This window comes from Cicer arietinum, chromosome 2, assembly GCF_000331145.2.
Source record: "Cicer arietinum cultivar CDC Frontier isolate Library 1 chromosome 2, Cicar.CDCFrontier_v2.0, whole genome shotgun sequence".
Classification (NCBI taxonomy): domain Eukaryota; kingdom Viridiplantae; phylum Streptophyta; class Magnoliopsida; order Fabales; family Fabaceae; genus Cicer; species Cicer arietinum.
In genome coordinates this window covers 4,674,519-4,702,152 of record NC_021161.2, presented here as the reverse complement: position 1 = coordinate 4,702,152, position 27,634 = coordinate 4,674,519, and the positions used below count along the sequence as shown (strand labels likewise).

At 26.6% G+C, this 27,634-nt stretch overlaps 3 protein-coding genes across 5 annotated transcripts; all 3 read right to left on the bottom strand.

The window, feature by feature from the left end:
* Window positions 1-594: 594 nt before the first annotated feature.
* On the bottom strand, window positions 595-6,132 carry LOC101497571 (lysine histidine transporter 1-like). The gene is made up of 8 exons (XM_004489528.4): window positions 6,073-6,132; window positions 3,694-3,851; window positions 2,855-3,238; window positions 1,881-2,274; window positions 1,435-1,540; window positions 1,200-1,291; window positions 1,042-1,110; window positions 595-892 (listed from the first exon to the last, which is right to left on the bottom strand). The coding sequence occupies exons 1-8, from the start codon at window positions 6,130-6,132 to the stop codon at window positions 794-796; spliced, it is 1,362 nt and encodes a 453-aa protein (XP_004489585.1). The 3' UTR covers window positions 595-793.
* A 4,545-nt stretch (window positions 6,133-10,677) lies between these two features.
* On the bottom strand, window positions 10,678-16,892 carry LOC101496814 (lysine histidine transporter 1-like). Of its 3 annotated transcripts, XM_027331719.2 has the most exons (9): window positions 16,730-16,892; window positions 16,527-16,592; window positions 14,328-14,485; window positions 13,707-14,090; window positions 12,806-13,199; window positions 11,968-12,073; window positions 11,768-11,859; window positions 11,607-11,675; window positions 10,681-11,124 (listed from the first exon to the last, which is right to left on the bottom strand). In XM_027331719.2, the coding sequence occupies exons 1-9, from the start codon at window positions 16,790-16,792 to the stop codon at window positions 11,005-11,007; spliced, it is 1,452 nt and encodes a 483-aa protein (XP_027187520.1). In that variant the 5' UTR covers window positions 16,793-16,892; the 3' UTR covers window positions 10,681-11,004. The 3 variants fall into 3 exon arrangements, with proteins under 3 accessions (XP_027187522.1, XP_027187520.1, XP_004489582.1); XM_027331721.2 differs by lacking the exon at window positions 13,707-14,090 and having other exon boundaries at window positions 10,678-11,124; XM_004489525.4 differs by lacking the exon at window positions 16,527-16,592 and having other exon boundaries at window positions 10,683-11,124.
* A 4,632-nt stretch (window positions 16,893-21,524) lies between these two features.
* Window positions 21,525-26,922, bottom strand: LOC101496478 (lysine histidine transporter 1-like). The gene is made up of 8 exons (XM_012712696.3): window positions 26,743-26,922; window positions 25,615-25,772; window positions 24,582-24,965; window positions 23,260-23,653; window positions 22,231-22,336; window positions 22,030-22,121; window positions 21,869-21,937; window positions 21,525-21,755 (listed from the first exon to the last, which is right to left on the bottom strand). The coding sequence occupies exons 1-8, from the start codon at window positions 26,803-26,805 to the stop codon at window positions 21,657-21,659; spliced, it is 1,365 nt and encodes a 454-aa protein (XP_012568150.1). The 5' UTR covers window positions 26,806-26,922; the 3' UTR covers window positions 21,525-21,656.
* Window positions 26,923-27,634: the final 712 nt, after the last annotated feature.

The window sequence follows — 27,634 nt, the reverse complement described above, 5'->3', positions numbered from 1 at the left end:
AAAGAGTGGAAAAAATGTGTGTCTTTTAATTTGGTTATCAACCGTTTGGAGTATTTGATTGGAGAGAAATGAAATCATTTTTAAAGAGATTATTTATAATCTTTTAAGAGTGATTGGCCGTATCAAACGACTTACTATCCTAGAATTAGTTTATACATTGAAAAAGAAAAAATATATTATTTAATGTTTTAATACTATTTTGATGTAATGATTGAGTATCCCTTGTATTTATTTTAATACAGTTTGACTTCTAAAACAAAACACTTTCTAATTTTTTTCTACTTCTATCAAGCATCTATTAGAAAAATTACAACACTAATCCAAGTCTCAAAACAGGCTTCTCTAAAATCAAGATAACCTAAATTACTACCAAAAGACATAGATATGTATATATTTCTGATTTTGATATATTCAATTATTATTATAACAATATTTCACACATTCAAGTACTATAATGATTATTTACCAAAACAAAATAATTGAATTACTAAAGTTTGGTCAATCATATAAATTGCAATTGGAAAATAGATATTGTCATAGGATTTTAGAACAAACAAAGCATAGAGAAAAGTGATACATTGTTACAATGGCAAAGTAATAATTTTCTTATCTTTATGATACCTTTCAAGAATTGAGTGTATGTTTGGATTTTTTTTTACAAAAATTAGGGTGGTACTATAATTTTATAAAAAGTTCGCATGTAATTATTTCAAATTCTTGATTTTTCACCATGAATGGACTAATCTCATTTGAATCCAAACATACTATGATTCAATTCAAATAGACAATTAGCTTAAGAGTAAAACTTGTAGGTCTTGGCTTCTAGTATAATGTTTCTCAATGCTCCAATAGGTGATAAAATCATTATACATAACCCGAGCACAATACATATCTGTAATAAAATCAGCAATTAAAGAAATTAAACTTGTGATTGAAATAATAATAATAATAATAATAATAATAATAATAATAATAATAATAATAATAATAATAATAATAATAATAAATTATATAAAAGTAAACATAATCAAAGATACCTACCCAATTAGTGCACCAAGACAAACCAAATCTCTTTGGTTTGTAGATTGCAAGCCACATGATACATGGAAGCTGAAAATTTAATAAAATAAACAATTAAACCAAATTATGATAATCTAAAAAAATTAATTAAATTACATTTATAATTTTCATTGACTTACAAAGTATGTTGTTGGAGCAAAAGCAAATCCTCCAAAAAATCCTAATAGACCACCGAAAAATGGGAAGGAAATAGCAATGAACATTGTAAATGCTGAAAAAAAAAATTATATTAATATCCAAAATCAAAGAAAATACATCTCTTCTTTTGATATGAAAAGAAAATACATAATTAGTTGTGAATACAAAATATAATAGCATGATAATTAAAATTTTACCCAACTTTATTCCACTTACCAACATAAACATTACGCACAACAAAACGAAGAATTTTACTTGGATTGAAATTCAAATTCTTCACCAATACACCTTCAATCATGTCAAACACTGGCATTGCATAAATCTACACCAACGTAACAATCAAAATATGAAATTAATTGTCAGAGTATTTTTGTAACTATAATAATTTTTTAAAACAAAAATGAAATTATAATTTTTAATATTTAAAATGATAAATATATTTATATAAAATTTAAATTTAAAAATAATAATAATAATAATAATAATATTAGTGAAGTTGTTTATGAGCGTAATTGATATCACCATCCTCAAATTTAATTTCGCTCTCAAGTTTTAGTATTATAGAAAATCTACACCCAAACTCAATTAAAATATATTTTCTCCGTCCAAATCAAAATAGATAAAATGTGATTAACTCAAAAGGTAAAATATTTGAACTTTACCTGATAGCTTCCAATCACATGAAGAACAACAAAGAAATTAGCCATTGCAATAAGCCAAGCTGGTTTCTCCAAAGAGATGAGAATGTTATCCTTAACCTCATTGCCAAACACTAAGTAACCAATAATAGCAACAGGAAAATAGCACAAAGCAACAACAATGTATGCAACAACAACACCTCTCCACATAGGAATCTTGGATGGTTTTTGAGGTGTAGATGGAATTGTTGCTTGGATTTCAAGTACCACATTGTGTCCAGCATATGCAAAAGCAACAGAACCAAGTGCATTAAAGAAATTAAAGAGTGTCCCTGTTGTAGTGTGTGCCTTGTTACTATATTGTACACCATTTTGAACCCCCTTATGTACACTAGCTGTCCAACCAATTGTAGAGTAACTGTTGTCAAATACAAATGTCAAAAATTTAAATTAGCAATTTAGCATGTTTCATTCCTCATTCAATTAGCAAAATTATATCTATTTTAACAAATGATATTTTTTAATTAGTTGATAATATAAAAAAATTATACTAATAGTGCATCAAAATTAATTTCTTTTGCTAGTATTAATTTTTGGTTTTAGTCTCTTTTAAAACAAAATTAAATATGCTTCCTCTAAATTTGACTCATTTCTCGAATTGGTTTTTTAATTTTTTTTCTTTTCAAACTGGTCATTTAACAAACAAACACAATGTGCACGTTTTGAGACATAAAAACTAATTCGATAAAAACAAAAACCTTAAATGATCGACTTAAGACATGAGTCAATCACATAGGACCATAAATGTAATTTTGTCTTTTATTAATAATAGTTTTAACTATCAAATTTTAGGAAAATACCAATAACATTATCAAAAATAAAATTAAAAATTAATTTTGTTATGCACAAATAACCTAAAAAAGAAAATTAATACAAAGCAACTATATAACTATATAAAGTTAAAAAATAATATAGAGAATAGAAAGAAGTTGAAGTACCAAAATGACATGACTGCAGCAACCAAAGATACACCAGAAATGGAGTTGAAGTTTGGTAGATGAGACAATACAAATTGAGATGAAGCAAATATCATAATGAAAAAGCTCAATTTGACATGTTTGCAACTTGGACACACTGTATTATGGAACTTTTGCAATGAAGCACCCCCCGTTACCATATAGACAATGTTGACACCAATTTCTACCACAAGTTGTTGAGGCACCACAATATAAAGACCTAGTTTTTTACCAAATGCATGTTGTCCCAATTCATGATACCTATCAAAACGTTTTCCTGGAACCATTTCATGCATCTCAACCATTTGCCAAAGTGTATATAATGTTATGATCCATGAAAGGATAAGTATGGTTACACCTGGACCCCTGAGTATTGAGAGCATTGTCATTCTCAAATTAATATTCCATTGTATAATATTTTTATTTCATATAAAGTTATCAAATTTTATTTAGAATCTATATAATTTTTATTATGATATTTAGTCCTTTAAATATTTTTCATTAACATGTTTGTTTCATGTTATTAAATTTTAACCTATGTGATGAAGGAAGTCAATGTGTCACTTGTCACATGAATTTTTCAATGACATTTTTAATTTGAAAAAATAACTAGTACATCTGGTTTCAATCGGATATCGACATTGTGAGTTGAGTCCGGACGTTGAGATTACTTTTTTATCTTTTTTATTATAAAGTAAATTTTACACAAATTTTTTTTTAAAATATTTACACATAATACACGGAGTTTAAAATATTAATTTTCCTATTTTATTTTAGATAATATATTCTTATGGTAAGTATAATTTGAGTTTGAAATATACCATCCAAGATCTGCTAAAGAATAGGGGAGACCAAGAACACCAGCTCCAACCATTGCAGTGACATTATGGAAAGTAGAGTACCACCATTTTGCACTCCTATCAGCATTAATTGGTAGCCACTCTTCAATTTTCTTCTCCCTCTCTGATTTTTCTTCAATCTATTTGAAATATACAAATAAATTAAACAATTATGTTATTTGATGATTTAAATCATATCAAAGTAGAGAGTAATACTTTGTTATTAGCACATCATAGGGTGTGATCTCTTCAACCTTTCTTAGAAAATAGATAGAAAACTTTCATTTGGATGTTGGGTTAGACAATATTAATAAAATTTCTCTTTATTAAAGAAAAAAAAATTATGTGATTAGCATTTTAGGCAATGATTTTGCTTGTTGAAGAAGATCAATGGTTTTGGACTTTGAGTTCTAAATTTACCGAAGATATGACGCTTAATTAACCTCTATTGCTACGAAATTTTTACCGTTTATCAATGTGGGGTACACAAAGTAGATTCAGTCATCTCAATCTAATTTTTCTTATACATAAGAGTCAAAGATTGAATCGCTTAACACTTATTTAAGAAACTATATATCTAATTAATATCTATGACTAAAAAATATGTATTTAATGACTTAGATCAATTTATTTTTATAATCTATTTTAAAATAGGTTTTAAATACGACAATGAACTTTATTTAAAAATAAATTATTAAGTAGAATTCAAATTCAAATCTCGATCGAAAACATTTTTAACCAAAATTCTAGTTATCCCATCTAAATTCTAAATTACCAAGACTGTATTTCTATAGTAACTAGAAAGTTAAAAATTTGATCCAACGAAATAATTGCAAGTTGGTTCGAAAGTCAATTCGTCCATATTGTTGTTACTATATAAAGAGCAATTCTTATGATGGAAGAATACCTAAGTTAAGTATGACCAACTCTTCCATGTGAACAATTAATTTATGTTGGGGTATATCTTGGGTAGGTTTACTAGGTTTGTTCCAAAACATAAGAAATGCAACTCACTAACACCACCATGTGAACTATGTACTAGATATAGCATGAAGCCTCCTCTAACTTGGGAAAAAAATAAGAAGAATATTAGATTATTACAAATTATGCTCCCCTGTTTTTGTTCAACATATATTCTAGTTTGGTAAATATTTTAAATTTTATTTGTATCTAACAATAATAATAATAATAATAATAATAATAATAATAATAATAATAATAATAATAATAATATTTATTTAATTTTCGTAGGACCAACTTTATTAAAAAATTAAAATGGAACTTACATATATAACCATTATTTGCAAACTTGAACTCAAGGTGTGAGTAAAAGGTTCAATCATTTATATCAACTCCAATTGATTTAACATGTTGAAGTCTCGTTTGTTAACATTCTACGTGATTATATGACTCCAAAAAAATTATATGACTCCAAAAAAATAGTGATTATAAATTAATTTGATTTATTTCTTATTATGTGGAACACTATATTTTGTCCCTATATATATGTATATCAAATTGGTTTTGTAAAAAAAAAAAAAGCAATATTTACAAATATCTAAAATATATATATATATATATATCAAATTTGCACATTAAAAAAAATTACGGAGAGTACAGACAAACTTTCCAAAAATATTCCTTTAAGAAAGAATTAAAATCATGATAGGGCAATAAATTTGGGCAGATACCTTTTTCTAATAAAGTTAGAAAAATATCTTAAATTTTTGCTAAAATTCCTATATCAATTGATACTATAAGATTACATATGCAGTATAAAAAATAAATAAAAAAGATGACATCTCTGGATACTTTTGTTTCGTTTTTATTTCAACACACATATATGAGCAAAACAAATTATATTAATTAATTAATTTACGAATATAACTAGTACTCAAACTTAGAACATAAAAGAAAATGCAAGATATAAATAACACAAAAGATGGGGAGAATCCTAACTCAAAGATTTACATATTAATCTTATATTTTGTTTCTAAATTAATTGGTTGAAATATTAATTATCTAATTTAACAACATAGTTCAAATACATGACTTAGAATTTCCTAATTAAATATATGAATGAAAGTTGTTCTCAAAGATGAATATAACCACATATATAGCATTTCTATATGGAAAAAAATTTAGCCTATTAATTATGATTATAATAACTCTCATCCTTCAAGCATGCTTAACATGTTTCTCTTTCTTGTTTTGAATTGCTATACAAAAAATATATAATTCATTTTTCTTTTACATTTCATATATGATTGATGATAAGCAATATGAACGAAGTAGTAAACAATGATAAATCAACAAAAAAACATAGTTTTAAATTGAATGAATAATATGAGAGAAACTTACAGGTTGTTGATGAGGACTAGTATTGAAAGCATTTGGTGATTGAGTTCCCAAACTTCCCATAGCTACAAAAGAAGAAAAAATAAATTGTACAAAAGAATATTTTACAAATGAAATATGATACTCAAGTATATATAGAAGAAAAAATACTAAAGTGTACGATAAAAAATTTGGTCGCTTCACCTATATATAGTAATAAATAATGTTATTTTATTTTTTGGTACAATATATAATTCTTTTTTCTTTTGGGAAAAAATGTTTTTTCTTGTAAGTACATTTTATTTAAGACTTAATTATATTATTCTAATTAAATTCGTCCATTGATATGAAATTCATTAAATTTTCATTTTTATTCATTTCATATTTTGGTATTACTATTATTTCAAAATTTCAAAAACTTTGGCATTAATTATTTCATTTTGTAAAATATTGAGGTCTGTTAACATGTTTTACAAGCATAATTATGGTGTAAAGAGCTATCAAATGTACAAATTTTTTGGGTACAAATTTTTTGGGTACAAATTTTTTGGGCACAAATCAAATGTACAGTTTTGATTACATAATATTATAAGACTATTAAGAAAGTTATGTAAGTCTAATTAATTTTTAAAATTTTATATAAAATACAAGTTAAATTTATTAAATTATCTCTATAAAATGTTAAATGTTTAACTATATGTATTAAATGTCTTTAAAATAAATGAAGGATATATTAGAAATAATAACAACAAATAAATTAAAAGTGATAAATAATTTCTTATAATAATGACAAAAATTAATGACGAGTGAATTCAACGAAGTGTTGTCGTTACTTCATACTAAACATGAATTGAAGGATTTAACTAGTGTATCAAATAATTTAAGTAATAACGACAAAATAAAATTGTTTTTATAGGGATTATTATTAATTTAATTATGCAACAAAATTGTAAACATTTTTTTGAGTACAAAGAAATAAAATTTAACTAAATACAAGTTATGAGAAAAACAATTAAGAATTTAAATCACTTCATTTTTAGTATGTACTCCCTTTGCCACATATTTTTGGTACTTTAAGTATTTTATTTTTGTCCCAAAATTTTGATTTTTTTAGAAAATTAAGATGTAACTAATGATATTTTTCTTTTGTACCATTAAAAACTAAAAAACACGCATTAAATAAATTTTGTTTTTATTTATTAAATGAATGGTAAAAAAGACAAAACCAACATAAATTATTATTTCTCAATACGGGTATTCAATTTTAAAAGGGCCAAAGCTCTATGGCGGAGGGAGTAATTATTAATTCACTGATTTTCTAGCTTTGTTTTGTGTGACCCAAATCTAAAACAAATGTGGCACTATTTTCCAAATACATAATACTTGCATAAATTCAGCTTACAACTGCAGACACCTTTCAATTAATGTCTCTTATGAAGTTTGGTCATCCCACGCTCACAGAGATGACTTAAACGCATGTGCCCCAGTTTTGTTGCATCATCGTCAAACTCAATTGACACAACATTGAAGATGCTGGAAAACACAAGAAACATGGGTTGAATTGTGTTTGCAGTTTCCAATATTATTTAAATTTTCTTTCAAAAATTGTTCTTTATTACATTCAATTTACCATTAAAAAGAGATTTAGAAAAGCTAAGATTGAATCATAAAGAACTAAGATGTGAGAGTTAAAATGGAATGAAGGAAAACCATGTATATTAAATACTATTCTAGAGAGATTTTGCCTTAGTACAGTCGACGATTTAATCCAGTATTTTCATAAATTATTGTACAAGTATTTTTTAGACTGCCTCTTCAGGCTTGGAGTATTTTTCTTTAACCTCTCAAGGTGGTTGTTCCAAGAACCGTTTAACATATTGGCATCCTGCCGTTGAGGTTCATGAGGGTCATTGTACCTTTTCAGACACCTATTTGAGGATGAGAGGGTTCTTCCACTGTCAGACTGATTTACATCAGTTCTAGTTTGTGTATAATTTGATACACAACTCTGTTTCTATGATTCTTACTCTGATTGAGAGGATGTTACATATTCAATCTTATATTAGGTCAAGTGTATGAAAACATTTTGACTAAATTACATCAATTTTAATAACTCTATTGAGAGAATTTCCAGTTCATGTTTTTTTATGTGTTTTTGGCTTTTTAAAAACTACATTTTTCGTTCTATATTTTTCTATTTATTATTGACAGAACCATATCATCTTAATTACAAGGAGGAATTGTTCGTTGAGATGTTTTTGTTGGATGTCCTTTAGAGTATGGTCTTTGTACTTTAGGATCAGGCCTATGTACTTCATTTGCAGAAAGATATTATGTATCTTCATGGGTTTCATTAATTGAACTATTGAAGATAAATAGATCCATTGAGATCAGAACTGACTCTCATAAATCATTCCTTGAAATTTGTATGAAAACCAAATGAAGTAGAGGGTACGGGATCAAAGGATAGAAAATTTATAGTATTGTCTTACAAACCATCAGAGCAAGCAGGTTATCAGAGGATGTTGATTATTAGAGCAAGCAAATCTAGATGATTATCAGAGGATGCGCATAGATAGGGGATACAATGATCAGAGGATGTCTTGTAGATCATTAGCTGTTGTCAAAGAGTTGACTTCTCTAGAGGCATTGACTTTTTCAAAATGTTGACTTTATCAGAAGATACAGAAAATTTCAAAGTCAGACGATCAAACGCTTGATGAGATTATCAGAGGTAGTAACTTGCTCTACACGCTTATTAGAGGAAGATCCAGAAGAATTCTTGTTACACTTGTCAAAGACAGAGACAGATTAATTCTCATTACGCATAAGTATCAAAAGCATAGGAACATAATCTAGTTGGGTTTATCAGAGGCAATCGATGAACTGCTTTGCTCGCATCGCAAAGTCAACTGAAACTTGTGACAACAAGAACGTGTATTACTCGACTTACATTGTTAAGTTGAAGTGAATCATTGGTTTATTTTGTCTTTATCCAATCATTAGAGGATAAAAATTATATTTCAACGCATGCTCTGCTGCATTTTCTTTTTGCAGTATTTATTTTATTTTATTATATCTTGCTCCATTATAATATTTCTAACACACTTGTTAACATAACTCTTGCTTTTAATCTACACACTTAGCATATATAGTTAGAGGATAATTATTCTTTATTTATTAGTATTTGTTATCATCAAAACATCTAGAGGATTGTATTTAAAAATACTTTTTCACTAAGAAGTACAACTCAATAATTTGTAGACGTTAATTGTAGTCCTCTTTGCTCTCATCACTATCAATGCACCCTTGCTGACCTTCAGAATGTCTCTACCTCCAATAGACTTATATGAGAAACCTTTTGCCAATATAGTACCTAAGGATATCAAATTCTTTCTCAATTCTAAAATACATCTAACATCATTAAACATTCGAACACCATCATCGACCATAACAATTTTATTTTGTCTCATTCCAATTCTAGCATATGCTTTTTCATCACTCAAACAAACAAAACCAAAATTGTCTGACCTAAATGTGGTATACCATTCACTGTGTGAGCTCATGTGGTAAGAATAACCAGAGTAAAAAATTCATACTTTTGTGCACTTGCTAGATGAAACACATAGAGTATCTCATTCACTATCAAAGTCATTAGTTTGAACCATATTCGTAGAGCTAGATGAACCCTAATATTTGTTTTGACAAATCCTCTTTCAATGGTCGATGTATTAGCAATTAAAGCACTCTACTATTTTTCTGTTCTTGGACTTAGACTTCTTCTTCCTAGAACTTATTTTACCTTTATTTCTCCCACGATTTTAACCTTCTTTTACATACAGACTTTTGCCTAAAGATTTCATCTGCATTTTTTCTTCTTTGAGAGCGAGACTAAAGTTCAGCAGTAATATCATTCAGTTTGATATAGTATTTCCCGTATATAAGAATTGTCACTGGGTGATCGAATGGACCTGGTAATGAGTACAACAGAATAATAGTCTTGTCTTTGTCATCGATTGTCATCCCAAGCCTCACCAAATCAGTGATTATTTTGTTTAAGGTATTGACATGTTGTGTCAAATCAGATCTTTCATGCATCTCCAACTTGTAAAATTGTTGCTTTGAGAATGTTTTATTTGGGAGCGTTTTGCACAGATACTGACTTTCCAGTTTCTCTCAAACCTTATTTGATGGTGTTAGGTCTAGGATATAATACATCATCTCATCTGATACACACATACTAATCATCCTTGCATAATTATCTTTCATCTCCGTCAAATCGACTTTTATCATGTTTGTCAGTTTTTCCACATGCAACGCCTTTTGAAGACCTTATTGTGCCAACAAATCCTTAACTATTATTTTCCATAGTGCGACGTCGTTCGTGCTATAGAACCTTGTCACCTCGGATTTCGCACCATAATTTACTCATCATCTAATACCAATTGTTAGAACAACAACACAATCTTAAAAGAGTAAAGATAGAAATCGCATATATGAACTCAAGACATTTGGTAACGAAGTTCGGCTAATGATGCATATGTCTCAAATTATACAGCAGTTAATTAGAGTTTATAGAGTATATGATTCCTTTTTATCATGTGAATGAATTAGAATTTATAAAGTACAAGTTGTGCTCAATTAATAACAGTAAGGTTCAGCTTACAACGATACTTTTGAACATTACTAAGAGGAGTTATCGTCCCCCACAACCCCCAATTACCCCTACAACATTCAATTAGATGAAACTATGCACTTAATACTACCTAAGAGCTATAGTCAAGAGAGAGAAATTAAATCATATCATGATTTGACTTCTTTTTTTTATTTTTAAAATATTTTATAAATATAACTGAATATACGTGTAACATAAAATAATCTTATATTCACATCACATACAAATTAAATTCTTAGTTTGTTACATTCTCTTCTATGTAAATATGAATATTCCAATTACTAATTCGAAGGGGAAGGAGTTGATGAGTAAAACTTATATGTCTTAGCTTCAATTATGATTCTCCTCAATCCTCCTAGAGATGATAAAATCATTAAACATAGGCCAAGCGCAATGCATATCTGCAATAAGTGAAGCAAATTAAAAATATTAAATATTGGCTTATAATAATAAAATTATAAATAAATTATTCCTTTATTTTCACCTATTTAGAGAATTATTTCTCCTATTTTAAAAATTGACAATTTTAGTCTCTATTTTATATTTTTAAATTAAAAAATGACAATTTGATATATTTTAAATGAAGTGCATACAATTTCATTATATAGAATCATATAAATGTATTATTATTCGTATGTCATTAATTAAAGAGTTTTATTGCGATTTCTTGAGTACCAATCATTATACATCATCATATCACATGTCATGTTATTTAAAATATGTTACATGATTATTTTTTAGTTAAAAAATCATAATAATATATCAAAATTATCAAATTTTAAAATAAGAAGACCAATTTCATGAATTAATAAAAATAGAGGACTAAAACTGCAATTAAAATAAATAAAAACTTGAAACAAAAGCCAAAATCAAATATATATACCCAATTAGTCCACCATGATAAGCCAAACTTTTTAGGTTTTTTGATTGCCATCCACAAGATACATGGAAGCTGAAAAATACAAGAAAATGAATATGAAACCAAAATTATAATATTCCTTGGGAAACTTATTAGATTGAATTCAGAAATTGTTAATGGCTTACAAAATATGTTGTTGGAGCAAAAACAAACCCTCCAAAAAATCCTAGAAGGCCATCGAAAAAGGGAAATGTAATAGCAATGAACATTGTGAATGCTGAAAAAGTTAAATTATATGTCATTGCATAGTATCAAAGGAAATCTATTTTAATAAAAAAAAAAATTAGACACGATAATATTTTTTAATATGGAAGAGTTTACTTACCTACATACACATTACGCACAACAAATCGAACAAGTTTATTTGGTTCAAATTTGAATTTTTTCACTAGTAATGTTTCGATCATGTCAAACACTGGCATTGCATAAATCTGTAACAACAATCACCAAGAATGATATTAGGATATATTTTTTTACCTTACTTTAATACTCCCTACAAAATAAATTATAGATAAAAGTAACTTGTTTTTTGAAATGAAATATACGCAATTTATCTTCTATTTATCGGTATCTAAACTTTTTATTTATATTTTCTATGACTTAATTTATTAGTCATAAAGAGTAATTTAAACAATAAACTTTAAAAAAATGGGGATATAGCATAAATTAAAGGTGATCAACTACTTTCTTAGTGTACCTAAATTTATGAATTTTTGTTGATAATTCATTGTGAATTGAGTATGTACTGAAAAGATATATTTACAAAAAAAATCTAATATGGACTACATTTTGATACGTGATTCATCGGGGAATGGTAATTGAAAATTACTCAAAACTCCAACATTGACAGATATTGTCTCATGGAAGTAGTTCTTATGGCTAATACAGTGACTTAATTAATATTTATTACAAAAAAAAAAAATAAGCAAAAAAGAATATATCTCTCAAAATCAACTTATTAAATTAACATCAATCATATAGTTGTCTCGCTCTGTAAGAACTATAATGATAGTAAACTTCTACTTAAGAGAAATTATATCTGTTATGTTTGAATTTCATATAATTTTTAAGCAATGGTCCACCATGAACCATATGTTGGATTGCTCTACCAAATCACTTGAAAATTATAAGTATAAACAATAAGAGATGTTAAAAAATTTCACCTGATAGCTTCCAATTACATGAATAACCACAAAAAGATTAGCTGTTGCAATAAGCCATTTTGGTTTCTCCAAAGAGATGAGAATGTTATCCTTAACCTCATTGCCAAACACCAAGTAACCAATAATAGCCACAGGAAAATAGCAAAAAGCAACAATAATGTATGCAACAACAACACCTCTCCACATAGGAACCTTGGATGGTTTTTGAGGTGTTGATGGAATTGTTGCTTGGATTTCAAGTACCACATTGTGTCCAGCATATGCAAAAGCAATAGTGCCAAGTGCATTAAAGAAGTCAAAGGTTGTTCCTGCCTTGCTATGTGACTTGTATCCATATTGTACATTTTCTTGTATTCCTTTATCTATACTTGCAGCCCAAGAAATTGTAGAATAACTGAACGAAAATGCAAACATCAGATTTTAAGCTCGGTGTTTTAGATGTAAAAAAATTAAAATCAACTTTAAATTTCAATTGTATGATCTTAATGAGATTATCGAGATGTGAATACATATGCAATTACATTGTAGTCAATCTAAATCTCCGAGTTGCGCTTAGAGATTCGTTGGTTTACAAAAAATGCATATTATCTCTGTCTCAAAATAATTGAACTATTTCATATTTTCACACATATTAAGAAAATTGTACAAAAAATAGAGAGAATACTACTTTTACTAAATTAATTTTGTTAACTAATGGTATATTATTAAAATCATAACCGCATAGTAAAAGATATTGCATTGAAAATAATGCAAACATTATTAGTTAAATGATAAAATAAAAAAAAAAAATCAATGAAAATTGAAATGATCACTTATTTTAAGACAATTTCTTTTTAGAAATAGATCAATTATTATAGGACGAATGGAGTATTAATTTTGAATATTCGAAAAAAAGTTTCACCTGAAGGACATGACTGATGCAGCCAATGACAATCCAGAAATTGAATTGAAGTTTGGAAGATGAGACAACACAAAGTGAACAGAGGCAAATATCATAATGAAATAGGTCAATTTAATTTTTTTGCAGCTTGAACACACAGTATTATGGAACTTTTGCAATGATGTTCCTCCAGTGACCATATAGACAATGTTGACACCAATTTCTACCACAAGTTGTTGAGGCACCACAATATAAAGACCTAGTTTTTTACCAAATGCATGTTGACCCAATTCATGATATCTATCAAAACGTTTTCCTGGAATCATTTCATGCATCTCAACCATTTGCCAAAGTGTGTATAATGTTATGATCCATGAAATGGTAAGTATAGTGACACCTGGACCCCTGTATAATTAATTAATTGTAAATCATATTGTTAATTTGGAAAATATTTTAAAGTAGAGGAATTTTATGAAAGTATTTGTTATAGCTACATTTAGGAATTTCAAAAACTACCTAAATCTTTGAAAGTTTTGAAATTATAAATTTTTACTCTAAAATTTATAAAAGTAGTTCAACAAAGTTTAAGAAAAAATAAAAAAGAGAAAAGCTCATGCAATTTGAGTTTGAGTTGAAATATACCATCCAAGTTTTGACATGGCATAGGGAAGACCAAGAACACCAGCTCCAACCATGGCAGTGATATTGTGAAAAGCTGAGTACCACCATTTTGCATTCCTTTTTGAAGTAATTGGAAGCCACTCATCAATTCTCTTCTCCCTCTCTAATTTTTCTTGTATCTATTTTGCCAATAACAAAAAATTAAATAAATCTCCAATAGACTAGATGCTATAAGAAAAAAAGGATATATAGGCAAAATATTGGCTAAATTATTCACATTCATTCAAAAAAAATAAAGAGTTTGAAATCTTTTAAATGCATGTCATTTTGATTGGCAAAAAAATAGTTTCTTAAATTTAAAAATATCAATCAATTAGTATTTTTCTTTTTAAATATTTCTTTAGTAATATTCATCAAAACTAAAAAAATATATACATATTGACTTAAATAATCTTTAGTTTGCTGGATCAAAATAAACATATAATTTTAAAATTGTGATGCAAAATTTAAATAAAAAAAAAAGTTAAATTAATTGATATTTTTTAGTTTAAGAAACTAAATTGCTATTTTTGAAATTTGAAAACTTAAATTGATCGATGTTAATTGACAATTTCAATGACCAATATTTTATTATACTCTAAAATTTATTAGTTTTTTTGTTTGTTTGAATAAATAATATTAAAATGATAACTAAAATTAACAAAGATAACAATTAAAAATGTTGAGTTTTCATTGAAAATATGACTTTGACTAATTAAAAATGTAACTTTCAGCTCATTTTATTTTCTTGATATTTTTAAATACTTGACATACTCCAGCCGTTGATAGGTCCAATTCCGTGTTTCCAGGAAAGGTAAACCTTATTTTGTTTATATTTTATTTTTAGAATATAATAAAGACAAAACTTAGTTGTATTTTTTTAAAGTATGTTTTGTATGATTTTTAATTTAATTAATTAAAATTTTATCAAATTAATAATTTTTTAAAAAATTGTTATCACAAAAAAAAATGTGTTTTATGTTAAAAAATATACGAAAAGTATTTAAAGAAATGCACATGACTTTTGTGTATGTAATATGTATTTACTTTGGGGTAAAAAGGAAATAATTTATTCATTTTGATTTTTTTGTGTGTAATATGTATTTACTTTGGGGTAAAAAGGAAATAATTTATTCATTTAAACAAATGAAATAATTTATAACTAAGTACGACAATATATATATATATTTAACTTATTAAATGGAATAATAATATACTAATAATAAATGATGTAGTTCTTTTTTTACAACACTTTGCTAATATATTAAATTAAGCTCTTAGTTTTAATAAACATACAAGATATTATAAATAAATAAATAAATAGAGATTAATTTATATGAACTATGATGTATTTTAATTGAATTTACGTGTAAAAAATATTTAAAAAATTACAATATCCACATATATAAATTAAATCTTTATGAATATCTACCACAAGAACTATAAAAAAAGAAGAAACAAACAATTTTATGAGTATTAGTTAAAACAACAATGTCAATATTGGTATTAGGTGTTGAAGTCTTTGAATTCTAAACCAAATTGAATTTCAGTTCAAAAAAATTGAACTGAATTAATTTTAAATTCAAAAAATCCAACTAGTTTCATAAATCGGTTTATTACTTTGAATTAAATTAAATGGGTTTTAACTTAGTTTTACCTGTTCGAATTGAACTAAATTGTTATAATATGGATGACACTGAACTGAACTATTTTTGTACAAAATTGAACCAAATTGTTTTATTTCTTAGTTTTTTTTTTCTATAGACCAAATTTTACATAAGTACTTCTAAAAATAGGTTTTGTTCTAGTTTTTTTAAACTGAAAATCGGTTCGGTTCAGTTTTTTCGAATTAAAAACTGGTTCGATTCTAATTTTAGAAAATTAGTGTGATAAATAAACTGTTTTTGAAAAAATAGTTCGATTCTCAATTTTTATATGTCAGTTCGATTCAGTTTAATTATGCAGTTTGTTCAATTTTTTTATTTTTTTTAACACTCCTAATTGATATCATGTTGTAAGGAGTACAATTTAATGTTGATTAAGACTTAAAAGAGATACAAAACAATTAAGGTTGACATCGTTTTTCATAAATAGATGAAAAAAATTCTCTTTGTTATATAGCGTTTGCAACCGATTTGTGTCACTTTCGTAAAAGCAAGAGAAAATATATATGATGGGTACCTCAAAATTTGATTCATAGTTGTTTTTCTCTTGTTTTGTGAAACCAACATCGATCATGTAATCATTCTAATCGCAAGAACAAATAGATTGTGAATTTCAAATTCTAAAGAAGATGTCAAACACAATTTTCATATATTGATAGTAAAACTTGTCAAATTGTTATATTTAAGCCCTACTAACATAATGATAGAGAGGAAACTCACAGTTTTTTCAGCAAGACTAGAGTTGGGATGACCATTTAGTGCTTCATTTTCCAAATTTTCCATTCTTGAAGAAGAATTTTTGCTAGTGATGAAAAGAGGAAACAGAGAGTGCAAAACAGAGAACAACGTTTTTGTTTGGTTAGAAAAACAACATTTTAAGGTTGACGCGTATATGTTGCCAAGTTGTATCACTCATTGTCATAGTACTTATTAAATTATAATTAGATTTTTTTTTTTTGACTCAATTATAATTACAATAGTTCCATCATTGTCATTTCTAAAATGTTCAATGGTGATACTGACCTAAATTAATATGGAAAGTTGTCTAAACATTTTAGAGAGTCCGTTCAAATTTTATTAATTGAACCTCTAATAAAAAAATATAATTTAAAAAAGTATAAAATAATATTTTCGTTATTATAAAATTTCAAAAATAAATTAATCCTTATAAAATGATTATCAACTTCTTAGTCTTTAAATTTTTTTAAATCATTTTTAGTTTCTATTTATAAAAAAAAAAAAATTGTTAAAACTTGATACTTTTAGTTCCTAAAAAAAGTCTCCAAAAAAATTACAATAGAGATAAAAAAATGAATCATTATTTTGGATTAAACTTAAAATATCATAATTTTGTAAGCATTAAAAACATATTTAACAAAAAAAAATCACTTTCACTATATTAATTATAAATAAATTGAGTACCTTTCTTTGGTGAGACTTTGACCAGTTGAATTGGATACACTAGACCATTATCAATCCTTCTAATATAGAGAGAGAGGCATCACAAATTCAAATTTCAAATTTGTGTTTCGGTATATCAAATATATTAAATGTCGTTATAATTATCATCTGAATTCTAAATTGTATTTACAAAACATAACTGTGTTTTTATTAAGCAAATAAGATTTTTAGTTTCTCCATCTCCAATGTTTTGTATTTATTAATTTCTAAGTTTACTTTCAAATCCACATTAATTTATTAAACTAAATATATAGAATATTATTTTCGACTCTACATGTACAAGAATTAAAAATAAAATAAAAATTAAAAAAAAACTAATTTTTACATTAAATGTATCAAAAATATAAATTCTATTTTTAAAATTATTTTTCAATTATTTATACATTAAATATATCAACAATATAAATTCTATTTTTAAAATTATTTTTAATTATTAAGAGAGATGATGTGCCTTTTTGGGTGCAAGTTCACAATGTTCCATAAAGGTTTATGTAAAGCAGCTGGGAAAAACATTGCAAACTCAATAGGTGTTTTCTTGGGACGTATTAAATATGAGCGACTAGAAACATTATGTTATATTTGTGGAATGTTGGTCCATATAGAAGTGTGTTGTGAAAAACTCTTCACCATGACAGACTGTGGACGATGGAATAAGGGTGTTGTTGGGTACAGAACTCCGAGCGATGGCTGAGGGATGAGCATCACCATGATTGGGTGGCAAGTTTGAATTCTTTCAGTTCAAATCTCTCTCAATCTCTTTCAATTATTTTTATTTTTTTCGTTGGATCAAAGTTTATATCATATAAATCATGCATGTAAAGTTTTGCACAAATCTTAAATCATTTCATATGTTATTGAGATATATTAAAAATTAATGTTTTATATACTTTTATTGAATATCATTAATCATCATGAGTTTTGGTATTTGGAAAGAAACATGTTGAAGTTGGGCTATCATGAGAAATGGATGAAGTGGGTCTCTATGTGTGTGAAGATAGTAAACTACTCGATCATGATGACCGAAGGAGTGGAAAGAGTTAAACTAAGGTGAGGATTAAGGTAGGGTAACCTATTTCCGCCCTATCTTTTTATTGTTTGTTTTGAAGGTCTTACAGTTTTATTAGAAAGAGCGGAATCGTGGTGTTAAAGTGTGTAGATGAGCTCTTAACCTCACATATGTTTTATTTGTTGAAGATTGCTTTTTGTTTTTCAGACCATTAATTAAGAGACCTAAACACTAAAAGGAACTTTTGAGACATATGAGAGAGCATCAAGGCAAGTCATAAACTTTCAAAATTCAGATATCTTTTTCAACATGAACACTACCACAAAAGCAAATACAATTGTGATTACATATCTTGGAGTGACTGAGTGCCTTAGCACAAGTAAATACCTTGGATTTTCGTATATGGCTCTTTGATTATTTGTGTGATTGAACATGGAAAAAGATCTAGAATTGATCAGGAAAGTACTTATCATAGGTTAGGGGAGAGGTACTTGTCAAATCGGTAGCTCAATTCATCCCAACTTACTACATGAGTACCTTTCTGATACCAATAACATTAGGAGAAGAGCTAGAATGAATGATTAATTCTTTTAGGTGGGTTCTAACAACCACACAAGTAGAGGCATAAATTTGGCTTAATTAAAAAAGTTGATTGTGCAAAAGCGTTAGTTAAGAAACACAAAAAATGAAGGGTTTGAAATGTGTTTATTGTTTTAAAACTTTTTCGTGAAGATAAAACTGGAGAAAATGAAGCAGAACAGATAAGATAAAACTAAAAGTAAAGACACAACAATTTATCATGGTTCACTACCAACGCGGTAGCTAAGCTCAATCTTTTCCACTTGAAGTATTTAATCCACTAAACCACCACTGAATCGGAACTTACACTTGAAAACTTGCTAGTCTCAATGATTGTGTTCAATCTTCTCACTTCGAACTTAATATCTTCAAGTTGTTGAGGAAAGACAATCACTATCAGGCTAAATTACAAGTTCGATCAATGTTTTCTCAACTTTTAGCTTAGTATCGTCAAGTCGTTGAGGAAAATAACCACTACTGGACTTGGTTACAAATGAATGAGTTTTTGGTTTTCTGAAAAATTTATCTCAATAGGTTGTTTACAAAGAAATACTTTCGGATTTTCTTTTCCAACAGTTAGATAAAATTTGAATGATTAGAAATGTTGTATTGCATGTTTCGTTGTATGTATTTGTTGTGTAATTGTTGTGCATTGTTGTTTCTTCTCAATTAAGGAAACATTTCTTTTTTATAAAGCATTTTGAGTATGACCTTGTACTTCATAGCAGAAAGATAAAATTATTCGTGGAGCTCAAGTCGGATCACAATCCCAGAAGTCACTCCTTGTAACTTGTATGAAACTAGAAGAAGTATATAGTATGAGATCAAAAGATAAGTTACTCAGAGCATTGTCTGACAGACCAAGCAAGCAGATTATGGGTGATTATTAGATGATGCACACATCTTTGTCTTCTCAGAGGATTGATTGCCATTAAATCATTAACTCTCATCAGAATGTTGACTTCTTTAGAGGCTTTGACTTTGTCAAAACATTGACTTTATCATATACGTTAAATTTATCCAAAAAAAATTGACTTCTTCATGAACGTTGATTGACGTTGACTTTCTTAATAAACATTGATTTTTTAGAAGCATGCGAATCAGATGCTTGATGTAGTCATCAAAGGCAAATAGATAGACGTTTGTTGCATTCATCATAAACAACTAAGTCATATGTTTGATTGCTTCTCCATAGGCAACTTAAGCAAAACCTTATCATAGGCGCGATTCACCAGACTTAAAATGTGAAATGAAGAAAAGTCTTGGTTTTTATTGTATTTGTTTGATCATTAAAGGATATAGCATAATATCATACACCATACATTTGATCTTGGAACGACACACTTAATTAAAACATCAGTGACTTAAATTGTTCCCACAAACCGATGTTGTTATCATCAAAACGAGTAGGGTCATACTCCTAAAATCAATTTTATTCTAACAAAAAGGAGTATGGAAGGATGAGTTTTCGACACTTCTATGATTTCAACTTGGCTATACTAGGAAAGAAAGAATGGAAGCTTGCAACCAACCAAGATATTATTGTTACATGAGTCTAAGAAGAGTGTTGATTGTGAGAGATTAGAAGAGTAAATAATAACCATTTGATCAAAATTAACAGTTCTAATTGTTTTATTTTTTAACACTGCCCATGATAAATTTTCACTTCCATGCGAATAGAAGAAATCATAGTGAATTCTTGGTACAACTTCCTTTGTTTTTGTGGTTCTTCCAATTTCTAAACCTCTCTATTTGTCCCTCATCAAATCATTTGTATAAAAGTGATTTAATAGTTGGCAAAATTGTAAATCCAAGCAATTTGTACCCTTTAAAATCCTTTATTTCTTTGAGAAATAATTTTCACATATTAATCGTTGCTCCAAATTTTATAATGGTTGTATTTCTTCAATTTTAAAAAGGAAAAATCCATAACAACCTCTTGTTCTTGAAGAATCACTAACCCAATTTTAAAAATGATAAATCCACTATATTTCAATAATTTCACTTGATAATATATTTTATATAATTTCTTTTAGATATTGTGATTTTTAATCCCTAACTTAATATGTTAACCAGAATATTGCATTACTTGTGTGTATGCACGAACTTTTTTTTAATTGTATAACAATAGAAAGCATCTATTAAACACAAATATTCATAAAATAATTTTATCTAAATAAAAAGTATACGGGTATCATCTAAAATGAGTAAGAAGTCATTGTAATGTTTGAGAACTCATTGAAAAGAAAGATTGCAATAGAAAAGTAATATATATATATATATATATATATATATATATATATATATATATATATGAGAAAAAAAATGTTATACACATACAAGAAAATATTTTGTTTACATCTGAAAATACTTTGTTGTTTACATCTGAATCCACTTAAATCATATCATGATTTGATTTTGTGTTATTAATTTCTAAAATATCTCTAATAATCTAATTGAATATTCGTGTAAAGTAAAATAATTTTATACTAACAATATATATAAATTAAATTTTGTATATGTTTGTAGTGTCAAACAACTACTACAATTGATACAATTTCTTATATTTATGAATACTTCCATTAATAATAGGGGAGGAGTTTATGAGTAAAACTTGTATGTCTTAGCTTGAATGATGATTGTCCTTAAGCCTCCGATAGGTGATAAAATCATTAAACATAGGCCAAGAGCAATGCATATCTGCAATAAGTGGAGCAAATTTAAAATATTAAACATTGGTTTCAAATGATAAAATTATAAATAAATACATAAATAAATAATTTGAAACAAAAGCCAAAATCAAATATACATACCCAATTACACCACCATGACAAGCCAAATTTTTTCGGTTTGTAGATCGAAAGCCACATGATACATGGAAGCTGAAAAATACAAGAAAATGAATATGTAATTAAAATTATAATATTCCTTAAGAAACTTATTAAATTGAATTTTGAAATTGTTAATGGCTTACAAAGTATGTTGTTGGAGCAAAAGCAAACCCTCCAAAAAATCCTAGAAGGCCATCGAAAAAGGGGAATGTAATAGCAATGAACATTGTCAATGCTGAAAAAGTTAAATTATATGTCATTGCATATTATCAAAGGAAATCCATTTTATTAAAAAAAAAAAAATAGACACAATAATATTTTTTAATATGGAAGAGTTTACTTACCTACATACACATTACGCACAATAAATCGAAGCATTTTACTTGGTTCAAATTTCAATTTCTTCACTAATAATGTTTCAATCATGTCAAACACTGGCATTGCATAAATCTGTACCAACAATCACAAAGAAAGATATTAGCATCATTTTTAGCTTACTTTAATATTTACTAAAAGTAATGTTGAATTATATTTTTTGGTGTCATAAGTAATTTTTAAATTTTATTTGGTACTTTAAATTTCTTTCACTTCATTTAGGTATCTTATGTCTTGTTTATATTTCATGTTGATCTATTAATTTTTTCATTCTATTTTAGTATTTTAAATTACAAATATAACACACTTTGGTCCTTTTGTTAGTTTTCTATTTCAGTCTTGTTAAATGGTCCTTACTTTGTTGACATTATGTTTTAGTGATTAGGTGTGTGACTTAGCAACAATAAGAAAGAACTTAGAAACATCTTGAAAGTCGTAAGGAGGGTTGGTGGTTTGAGAGAATTCAAGTGATAAGAAGGTCATATTTTCAATCTCTCTAATAAAATTAATAATTAATTATTAGTATTGACTATTTAATAAAAAAACTTGTGAAACATTTTGACGGATTCAAACAAATAACTAACACAAATTAAAAGATCAATATATTTAACACTTGTAACTTAAGAGATCGAAATAAAACTAAAAACAAAATATAAAGGACGTAAATAGAACAAAAATAATTTAAGGATCGTAGTGAAATCTAAGAAAAACGTATAAATCAAAATAGAACGGCAAAAACTTAAGAAATCAAAGTGAAATCTAAAAAAAATTTAAAAGACTTAAATGAAATGAAAAAAATTCAGAGACTAAAATAGAATGAAAATAATATAAAGAATCAAAAAGAAATCTAAAAAAAAATTAATAGATCAAAATGAAACGGAAAAAAAAGGCCAAATTAAAATTTAAAAACAAATTTAAGGATAAAAAGTGAAATTTGACCTAATATTACCTTAAGTTTTGCACAAATGTAAACAATAAGAAAGATTGAAAAAATTTACCTGATAGCTTCCAATTACATGAATAACAACAAAAAGATTAGCCATTGCAATAAGCCAAGTTGGTTTCTTTAGAGAGATGAGGATGTCACTATCAACATTATTTCCAAACATCCAATAACCAATAAGAGCAACAGGGAAGTAGCACAAAGCAACAACAATGTATGCAACAACAACACCTCTCCACATAGGAACCTTTGATGGTTTTTGAGGTGTAGATGGAATTGTTGCTTGGATTTCAAGTACCACATTGTGTCCAGCATATGCAAAAGCAATAGTTCCAAGTGCATTAAAGAATTCAAACACTGTTCCTGCAGTGCTATGTGGCTTGTATCCATATTCTACATCTTTTTGTACTCCTTTATCTATACTTGCAGCCCAAGATATTGTAGAATAACTGTTTCAATAAATCAATAATTTTTTGTTACTTTCTATGTAATTAGTTTTTTCTATAATATCTTAAGCTATTTGTTATCTCATTTTATTTATTTTTTTCTACAACAATGAATAATTAAGGGTGTTATTGGAAAATAATAATTAATATTATACTTGACTTTTAAAACGACAAATAAATAGAAGTAAAATATTTCTACAAAAATAATAATTAAAAAAAATGGATAATGTATTTTTAGTCGTAATTTTAGTTGACATAGCATATCGTGTCCATTGAATAAAGGTTGGTCTACTCGCATTTCATAGTATTTTAAACATGAATTTTAAAGATAGAATAAAAGTTGTATGATGCTCATATGGTTGAGATATGTTGATTGAAACATCTACATGATTTGACAAATGAAATGAATTCATGGTCGGGTTTTGTAATATTTTTCTTATTCAATATAAAGAAATTATTAAGTGAATAGACAAATGATTCCTCAAAATTGTTATTATCATTCAAAATAGTCTATAATTTTCGTCAATCGATAAATATATCCCAAATTTATAAAACGTCATTCAAAATAATTTTTCATTCAAAATTTTCTATTTTTCATTGCACATTAAACTTATATCATTTTACTAGAGACTAATTTATTTGTGAAACTTAGGTCATAGAGATAAATTTACAATTAATTGCAATTGTGAATTAACTAACAACAAACAAATTAATCCTGAAGAGACTTAAAATTCATAGATAAATTAATTTTTGAAGCGATAACATTAATGTAGAATTAATGTAAAACATTTGCATATTCAATTAATATGACCACCTCATAAATTGACGCCCACAATTTCAACCACTAATTTACTTATTCACTCAAAAGGTATTAGTTGAGAATTATCATTGATATTGTAAAATATTTTGAAGCATAGAACAAAACCTTTACCTGAAGGACATAATTGCTGCAGCCAATGAGACACCAGAAATTGAGTTGAAATCTGGGAGATGAGACAACACAAAGTGAACAGATGCAAATATCATAATGAAAAAGGTCAATTTGATATTTTTGCAATTTGGACACACTGTATCATGAAACTTTTTCAATGATGTTCCTCCAGTGACCATATAGACAATGTTGACACCAATTTCTACCACAAGTTGTTGAGGCACCACAATATAAAGACCTAGTTTTTTACCAAATGCATGTTGTCCCAATTCATGATACCTATCAAAACGTTTTCCTGGAACCATTTCATGCATCTCAACCATTTGCCAAAGGGTATATAATGTTATGATCCATGAAAGGATAAGTATGGTTACACCTGGACCCCTGTACAATTAATGTATTGTTATTCTCAAGTATATAAATAAAGGTTATTTTTAAGATAATTCAATTTTTTCAATAAAATTATGATAATTTCAAATGACGTCTAGTCTAGAATCAATGAATTTTGAAATTTTCGTCTTAATTTATATTATATGAATCGTAAAATGGTCTCTATAATATTTTTAAAATTTATAATTTTGTCTTTATATGTTTTAAAATTTGTATATTAGTCTCTATAATTTAAAAAGCTATAAATTGGTCGTTAAAAAATTTCAAATTTAGAAAATTGATCCCAATAAATTTTAAAACTTTTCAAATGATCCTTCAATTTCTTTTTAAAACTCAAAAATTTTGAAATTTTTGAAATTTAAAAAAAGAAACTCAACTTTAAATAAACAATTGTTCTATCCAAACAAACTAATTTATAAATAAAGAGAATGTAATTGAACAATGCATTTTTTATAAAAATTGAATCATACATTTGAATTGCTTATAATTTTAAATTCTCAAAAAAAAAATTAATTACTTCATTCAAACGTACTTTTAAAAAATTTAGATGGAATTACTTAAAATATGTTCAAATATAAGATAAATTTATTTAATAGAGAAAAGGTCATGCAACAATGCAATTTGAGTTTGAGTTGAAATATACCATCCAAGTTGTGACATGGCATGGGGAAGACCAAGAACACCAGCACCAACCATGGCAGTGATATTGTGAAAAGCTGAGTACCACCATTTTGCATTCCTTTTTGAAGTAATTGGAAGCCACTCATCAATTCTCTTCTCCCTCTCTAATTTTTCTTGTATCTATTTTGCCAATAACAAAAAATTAAATAAATCTCCAAGAGACTAGATGCTATAAAAAAAGGATATATAGGCAAATTATTGGCTAACTTATTAACATTCATTTAAAAAAAATAGAGTTTGGAATCTTTTAAATGCATGTCATTTTGATGGACAAAAATGTAATTTAATTTTTTTAAATGTTTATGTAATCAATGATCAAAACCAATAAAATACATGCATATTGATTTAAATAATTTTTAATTTGTTGCATCAAAATAAACATGTAATGTTAAGGGCTAAAATTAATCGATCGATCTTCGTTTACAATTTCAAAGACTAAAAAGTATTTATTTACTTTAAAATTTATTAATTTTATTGGTATAAATAAATAATTTTAAAGATAAGTAAAATTGAACAATGATAGCCCTTATTTTTCTTAAAAATTAATTTTAATATATTGTCATAGTAAACCACAGAAGGTACTAATTTTCTTAGAGATTTTATTATAATTAATCTTAAATACAAGTCATACATCTTTACGTACTATTTGTTTTCTTATAGTTTTATAAAAGTGACTATCTCTGCCTTGAGCTTGAAACATTGACTTTTAGAAATGTTCAGTCTTCGTGCAAATATGACTTTGACTAATCACAAAATATAACTTTTACTTTTCTAGTGATATCTTTAAACACGTAAGATTGATTTTCTAGATATTTTTATAACCTAGTACGATAAATTATATATTTTGAACTAATTAAATGAAATAATAATAATACTAATAATAATAATATACTAATAAATGATGGTGTAGTTTATTTTTGCAAATAAATAAAACTAAACTCCTAAATTTTAATAAAACATAGGAAATATTATAAATATCTAATGAAAGAACTATAAAAACAGAAGCAGCAAACAAATTCAAGAGTTGTAATGACCAAAATAAAACTTAGCCAAATTGTTATACTAAAATGATGATAGAGAGGAAACTCACAGCTTTTTGATCAACACTAGAGTTGTGATGACCATTTAGTGATTCAGTTTCCAAACTTGCCATAATTGAAGAAGATTTTTTGAAAGTGATGAACAGAGGAAACAGAGAGTACAAAACAGAGAACAATGTTTTGGTTTGGTTAGAAAAATATTCAAATCAATAAATGATACTCTCTCATAACAATTTGTGTATTTAAAGGATGACTTGTACATGTTGCCACGTTGAATCACTATAATTTTTGTTTGACTCAAAATTTCATAATTAGAATACTTGTTTTATTGTTTTTTCTAAAGATCGAATATCAAAAATCACACACGTTTATATAAAAAAGAGATATATTACGTATTTAAATTTGCACTTTAATATAATTATTATTGAATATATAGTTGCATCGTTGTTAAGCAAATTAGGTTATTAGTTTTTTTCCAAATAAAATGTGCTGTATTTATTCATTTCTAAGTATACTTTCTCTTTTTACTCCATTCTAAGTATACTTTCAACTCTACGTTAATTTAGTAAACTAAATATAGAATATTATCTTACATGTAATACCTCTTTAATTAATATTTCAAGAATTAAAAGTAAAATAAAAATTACATCTTGTCATAAGAAGTTGGTTAAAAACATTTGATATATTTAGTTTTAAATTTAAATTAAATATATTAACTTTTTTTAATTTATTTTTTTTTATAAATAAAGCCAAAAAAAGAACAACGTAAATTCTATTTTTCAATTATTAAGAGAGAAAAGTAAATAATCTTTTAATTGATTCCATTAATTAGGGTTTTTGTGAAAAAGTAATTACTTTATCTTATTATTTTAAAAAGGCCTTATTAAAAGAAACAGTAAAATTTTCAAATATTTACCGTTTCTAAATATTTGATCATGAAAC